Source organism: Pollachius pollachius (assembly GCF_949987615.1).
Source record: "Pollachius pollachius genome assembly, chromosome: 18".
Classification (NCBI taxonomy): domain Eukaryota; kingdom Metazoa; phylum Chordata; class Actinopteri; order Gadiformes; family Gadidae; genus Pollachius; species Pollachius pollachius.
The window spans coordinates 20005623-20013122 of record NC_136951.1 but is presented as its reverse complement, the minus strand read 5'-3'; the positions used below and the strand labels follow the sequence as shown (position 1 = coordinate 20013122).

The 7500-nt window shown below is 45.4% G+C and overlaps 1 protein-coding gene across 1 annotated transcript in view; it reads left to right on the top strand.

Moving 5' to 3' along the window:
• sema3aa (sema domain, immunoglobulin domain (Ig), short basic domain, secreted, (semaphorin) 3Aa) overlaps window positions 1–7500 on the top strand; it is a 41464-nt gene that overhangs the window by 15352 nt on the left and 18612 nt on the right. The window contains exons 3-6 of the mRNA XM_079756224.1: window positions 759–821; window positions 4747–4866; window positions 6423–6513; window positions 7121–7240. Of these exons, the coding sequence (XP_079612350.1) occupies window positions 759–821; window positions 4747–4866; window positions 6423–6513; window positions 7121–7240 (394 nt within the window). The remainder of the gene's footprint in view (window positions 1–758; window positions 822–4746; window positions 4867–6422; window positions 6514–7120; window positions 7241–7500) is intronic.

Below are 7500 nucleotides of genomic sequence, written 5' to 3'. Positions count from 1 at the left end.
TAGAGAGTGGATGTTATCTGAGAAGGGGGGGGGCGCAGGGACTTCCTATTTTTAAAGTGTTAATTTAAACCTTCTCCTCCGAGCTTAACGTCCTGAGTGCCGCTAAGTCGCGCAGCCCGGCCCATGTTACAGCCATGCCCGTAGCGCGACGCCGCACTTTTGGCGCACATGTGGAAGTTATAAGCATGCCGTATTACCGACATTACTTATCCACGACTAAACCCCTTGTTTAGTTCATTCCTTTCATTCCTATTCCCTGCTTTTTAAATTGTATTTTTTTTGAGTCGTTTTAGAAAGAGTTTGTTTATATTCTCCTGAATACCTGAGGACTTTGCTATTTAATGCTTTGCTATATTAACATTTATACTAGTTTTATTATTCATATAAAATGTTACAAAGACTTTGTCATTTCACTTCTCATGGGCGTCTTTAAATCCAGCACGCATCCATTATATTTCTGTTATATACATCGACTTATATCTTTGCATAGTTTGAGAAATACATCTGGAAAACTGGCAGTTGTGATATAATATGATTCATATCCCTGGAACGGCGATTGCATTCTGTTCTCCCGTTTCTCTTTCTTTCTCCTTTTGAGTCACGCATTGACTCAGTCTTTCTTTTCCATACAACAATATGACTAAACCTCCACTCTTATCCTCCCCCTAACTCTCTCTCTCTCTCTCTCTCTCCCTCTCTCTCTCTCTCTCTCTCTCTCTCTCTCTCTCTCTCTCTCTCTCTCTCTCTCTCGTCCACAGATCGCATGGCCGGCCACGCCCTCCAAAAGAGACGAGTGCAAATGGGCGGGAAAAGACTACGTGGTGAGTTACCGTCACACCGGTACCTGCCCGGGTCGCTACATTCCTCTGCACATGAGGGGGAAAGTCCCCTGCTGGATGGTACGGTCCGGCCGTGACCTTTCTGCTCTGCTCCAGCTTTGAATCATTAAAAGAAACAGTTCATCGGGATTTAAAATGGCTCCCAAGAGAAGGGGAGTGATTGCTATCTGGGTGGAGGTGGTAATCCACCATTTATATTATAACAGAGTTATCTAACGTGTATTATAGTGTTGGTTTTGGAGAATGGCTGTAGTGTGGACCGGTATATGAGGGAACAACTCTGCTTTTAATGATTCAATGAGCGTGTGTATGTGTGTGTGTTTCAGTCTCTGTGTTTGTGTGTTTCAGTCTGTGTGTGTGTGTGTGTGTGTGTGTGTGTGTGGATGCACGTGTACGCTATCTTTTGGTTATTATTTGAAAAGGGACTGCTCTTTGTTCTGTCTGGTCCTAATTTCACGGCTGGTTGACTCTCCAGCGTGTAGGGGGAGAGGAGGGCTATGGAATGCATACGCTGCTCACCGGATTACACAGGGGGGTGTCCAGTGGTCCCACTCCCTGTCTAACCAGTGTGCAGGCAGACACACACCCAGAAGTACACACACACACGCGCACGTGCGCTCGCACACAAGCACACACACATACACACGCACACACACACGCACGCACGCCCAGAAACAGACACACACACACACATACGTAGGAATAACACACATGGTGGTTATTGAGAATTTGAAAAATTGCTTACAAGAGCGATTGCTTTTGGCTGTAAAAAGGTACCACACACACAGACATACATACACATGGACCAGATACTCACAATAAAAAACCTAACCTTAACCACGCATACACACAAAAACAGCGGCCACGTGTGACCACACAAACATGGCCCAACACACACACAAACACACACACACACAAGCACAAACACACACGCGTGTCAGCCACAATTGCAGACAGCCGTTCAGTGACAATCTTCGTCTGACACTGCAGAAAAGCAATGTATTTTGGCAGCTCCAGTACACACACACACACACGCACACACACACACACACGCACACACGCACACAATCACACACATAAAAACACAGTGATGAAGCATTTGCGTGTGGAAAATGTTTACTTTTGACAATGAGGCGAAGCGAAGCTGCCAAGCCGGCCTTGATTAGGCTGTTATTAAAGTATTCTGTGCTCCCGGCGAGAGGATCAGATCCTCGTCTACTCTCCAGGCCTCTGCATCCACCCCTAACACCCCCCCCCTCCCCTAACCCCACCCACCTACCCATTTCCATTCATGGTATGAGTGAAGTAAAATAATAATAATAACGTCATTCGCGATATAATGGATTTTTGATGACTCCCGGTCAACATCTGTCACCCGTGAATAAAAAGAATAATTACAAACGCAGACTTCTCCTGGAGGTCTAGCCAGCTCCTTATCACAGTAGGAGGTTTGGTCGACACTGGCTCTGATGTGTCAGAGTGATCCAGGAGGCTGGCCTACCTCTGTAGGCCCTGGCCAGGCCGTACATTCAAACAGACCGGACTTCATGACATGTGCCTGCAGGGGTTCGCTGCAGGACTCCAACCAGCCGCAAGCGACTTGGATAACATCGACTACTTTAAACATTTACCCTGTTATAATATAATACATGACACGAGATGAAATGACCTCATGAAAACACGAGACGTAGAGGACCTGCATCACCAAGGGACGGACGCACACTGGGTAGAAGACGTAGCGGGGATACGGGCGATATGCAACAGACGAAAAACAGTCCAAACACGTCCAAAGCCAACCTGGGAGCCGGGGTCTCATTTGGATACAAACAAAGCTGCCAGCTTGGCCCCCAGCATGGAAAACCCTCACGTGTCATAACCCTCCATCCTGGGAGGGCTGTTACTCTGATCCAGTAATGGTCCCGTTCTCCTCGTGGGCCCCGTTGCTTTCACATAAACCACACGGGGCTTTTCTTTGAGGGGGGGAGTGGGACAATATTCACCTGAAACCGAACCACGCTACGCAATTGGTCACACAAGGACCAGTGATGGGGTGGGGGGGCTGGTGGTAATGTTGATGAAGGAGGAAGTTGTGGTGTTGGTGGTGTTGGAGGAGGTGGTGGTAGTGGTTGTGGTGGTTGTGGGGGTGGTGGTGGTGGTAGAGGTGGATGTGACGGAGGTGGAGGTGGTGGTGGTGGGGGTGTTGACGTTCAAGCGCGACCCACCACCACACACAGCGTTGCTAATGGATCTAACATGGAGCGCTGCCACGGGGTTATCTAAACACAGCTGACATGGAAGTGAAGGGGGTTGAGGTGGTGGTGGTGGTGGTGGTGGTGGTGGTGGTCGAGGTGGTGGTGGTGGTGGTGGTGGGGTTAGTGGGGGTGGAGGGGGGGTGGTGGTGGTGGATGTGGTCATGATGTTGAAGGTGGGGTTGACCTTCAGGATCGACCCTGGTAATGGGTCTAACATGAACTGCCATCGGAATCCATGGCAGCCGTTGACATGGAGGTGGTGGTGGCAGAGGTGGTGGAGTAAGGATTTCACTTGAGAAGTTACGGAGATAATGATGTTGATATTTTCCCGAGGGATCCACACCGTTGGTCCATCTCTTATCAAAGGTAAGGAAGACATAGAATGGCAGAGTCATCACCCGCGGGCGCGGTGGTGGTTGAGGTTTGGTTCCGTGGAGGTTCCCCTGTTCATGGTGACAGGCATGCGGGCGGTGGGGCTCACTGTTGGCCTTCGACCAGCTGCTTACACTGCTTAGAAACCACCATGTTATACTTTAATACAGCGATTCACCATAGAGACCGGAGGAGACTCCTGAGGACAATCTCAAATCCAAACACCGAAAACTAAATGAGGAAACGAAAAATATTACAGTCATTTAAACGACTTCACATTGCCAGTTTCAGAAGGAGGTGGGGGGGGGGAGGGAATCCAGGCGTGGATTTTGGGTGGGAGTGGAAAGTGTGACCCCCACCCTGCATTAAGCTGTCTGTCATATCCGATTCCCCCTCCAAAGGACGGGAGCGTTGTCTAACTGCTTGTTGTAAAGCGGTTGCGAGATTTATCGGTCAAACAAGAAAGATCATTTACCAACTGTTGATACAGATGTTTCGTTTTAATTCGCAGGATGAAGACGTATGTAGGAAATATGTTCTGCATCTGTTCGTGTGTGTGAGTGTGAGTGTGTGTGTGTGTGTGTGTGTGTGTGTGTGTGTGTGTGTGTGTGTGTGTGTGTGTGTGTGTGTGGAGGAGGAGTGAACCATAAATTAAGTGAATGTAGAATATGCGGATGCGTCTGTATTTGTGGATCCCAGTGGGAAAAGTCGGCCGACTTGTTCGGGGAAAACTGAGCATGCTTCCATAATTAATAAAACTCCTGCCTAATACGCCAACCGCATCCTCCCTAAACGAAAGAACTCATGGCCGCACTAATCATGAACGAGTTCTCTCCGTTAGGTCACTGATCAACACACTCACAGCTCGCTTTGGTTTAGAGGAGATAACATCGATTATAATTGGAGAACCAGTATGTGTCCCTCGACAGCGACTACACTTGATGAGCGACTCCCTGACCGGCTGTAACTCGACGTAGACAGTTCCAAACAGGGAACAGCGGAACCATTCCTGATTTCGATTCATGAATCTATGAGCACTATGGTATAGGATATGTATAGTGTGTATGTGTAGTGTACTCTTATAAATAATTCAACTTTACTTTAGTAATTATTGCCCAGAAAAATCTCATCTTTGCATTTCGACTTTTGACGTCACATATGCACCTTGAAGCACACAAACCACTGCAAACATCCTGTGGCTTATTATCGTTCCAAATACCTCTGAAACTATGTCTCAGAGGTGGTTTTGTTGTTATTCTCATGTTGTAATTCCTCTCTTCCAGAAAGAGTGCTCAAACTACGTCAGGGTGCTGCAGCCGTTCAACCACACCCACCTGTACATCTGTGGCACCGGAGCCTTCCACCCCATCTGTTCCTACCTGGAGATGGGCAAGAGAGCAGAGGTGAGACCCCCACTTCACACATACATACACACACACACACACACACACACACACACACTTATTATGTCATCAACACGTAACACACTCTATATATCTTTACTTTACTTCAGCTGGGGATGGGATAACTGGAGCATGGACGTGTTTATTTTATGATGCTGGGTATTATATATATATATATAATGATGCTGGGTATTATATATATAAAGGCACAATGTGCAAAAAAAGAGTGGTTTGAAATGTGCGCATCACATTCTGTATAATGGAATATCTTAGAAGACATGAACACCATTAGTAAATGATACCTAGAGCATTAGTTAACTATTCATTAACTGTCACTTAGAACTCTACCAACCAACATTAATTAATGGTTAATAAATATACCAAAATGTTGTTTTCTTTCCCCAACACTTTGACTGGAAATACCTTTATTGTATATTGCACCTTTAGTAATTAATGAATCCGCAAAAAGTGAAAAAGAAAAGAAAAATGTCCACCGTATTCCCAGCATGCACTGCAGGTCCAACGGGCACGACTGCACAGCGTTTCCCTCTCTGTCAAACTCAAACCACCCAACAATCCCCTCACTCCATTGACATTTTCATTGCATTTTCTTTTGTGTGCAAGGTGGAAAAATACTTTGGAGAAAGCCATTGTGCAGCCTTCAGACCCCAGCGTGTGTTAGACCCATCTCCTCAACCCACACTCGGTTGAATAGGTCATCTCCGTTTCACTTTTTCTCCACATCTTGTCAACGTTAGCCGCGGGAGCTCAGCGATCAAACAATGAGTTGGGGGGGAAAGTGTGTGCACCCACCCCCCCCGCGCTCCCTCTCAGTGAGAAGCGCCCTGCGTGCGATCGCCCGAGTCTGAAATCCTGCCGTCAATCACTGATTCAGAAAAGCAGCGGGAGTGAATTTCATCCTCTCTTCGTTTGGCATCCTCTTCTAACCTTTAACCTCCTCAGAGAGTCGTGGTCGACCGATACCTTCACCAGGTGGCCTGTGCTTCACTCACTTCGCTGTCGGCCGCTGTTCATTCTTGCCTTGTTGGTTACTTTTCTCCATGCACAAATGTTGCAAAACATGTCCAGACTCTGACCGTAACATAGGGTTTTCATACAGGCCATCATTTCTGTAGTGACACTTTAAGCATATAATATAAAAAGCTTATAAAGCACTCACTATCTGTCAAATTACGCAAAACAGCACATCAATTTGCCTATTTGTGCAACACAGCGAAACAAAGACAAGCTCAGCAAATAAGGAGGCTAGGTTTCAGAAAGAGGCCTCAGAGTCTACCGACACATCATTTAAAAACCGCTAAACTGAAATTTAAGAGACTTTGAGGCTTTCGAAGAATGCCCAGACATAGTAAACTATCCCAATGCAGCGTTCTAAAAACAAGGATGAGATGTAATTTGAAACAGAGTATTTCCTAACTTGGCCCCCAGTGCCTCTTGTGTTTAACCCTTAACTCCTAACCCTTATGCCTCCTAACCCTTGCCTCCTAACCCTTGCCTCCTAACCCTTGCCTCCGTACTCCTTGTGCCTTCTCCAGGACAACGTCTTCCGCCTGGCGTCGCATTTCGAGAACGGCCGCGGGAAAAGCCCCTACGACCCCAAGATGCTCTCGTCCTCGCTGATGATTGGTGAGTTCGCTCTATGGGACGTCTGATTGGTTAGCTGGTAGAGGAGATTAGATTCATTTTCGATTAGATTCAAGTAGATCAAAGATTAGATTAGATTCAGGTTGATACAATTAAAGCAGAATATAATATAATGGCTTCAAGTAGATTCTATTCAAACACTTTTAATTATAATAGTATAGATCATATTTGATGCAAGTCGATGAGATCAAATAGACACAAGTAGATTACAATAGATTTGATTTGATTAAATAGACAGGATTAAAAATAGATAAAGATAGAATAGAGATTTGATTAGATTCAAGTAGATTGGATTACAATAGAATAGATAAAGGTAGACTAGAATCATGTTGATTCTAATGAGTCAAATTATATTAAAGCTGTTTGGATTCAAGTAGATAAGAGTAGATAAGGTGTGATTCATCTAGATTACATTCAAGTAGATATAATAAAATAGAGATTTGATTAGATTTGAAGAAAGTACACTTGATTACATTAGAAAGGATTGAATAAGATAAGATTCAGAAATCCCTCCAGAAACGCCCTCCCTGCCCTGAAGGACCTCCTGTGATTGGTTGGCTTGTGACTAAAGGCGACTTCTGATTGGCAGATGGAGAGCTGTACTCGGGCACGTCGGCTGACTTCATGGGAAGAGACTTTGCCATCTTCCGTACGCTTGGAGACCAACATCCAATCAGAACGGAGCAGCATGATTCAAGATGGCTGAACGGTAAATTGAGGATAAAGACTGACTTGCGGAGATATTTCTAAGACAAATGGATGGATCTCATTTGGAATGCCATGCTCAGCAAAAATTGTATTTCCTTTATTAGTTTGTTGTTCGAAAAAGAGAGTACTTTATAATAGTTTGGTCAAGAAAAAGAAGGTTGTGTTCTTAGTAAAACACAATACTTTTGGTGACTTAACCACATTTTAAACCAGCCGGGATCATAACTGACCGTACTAAACTCATGAATGCACAATAAGTGC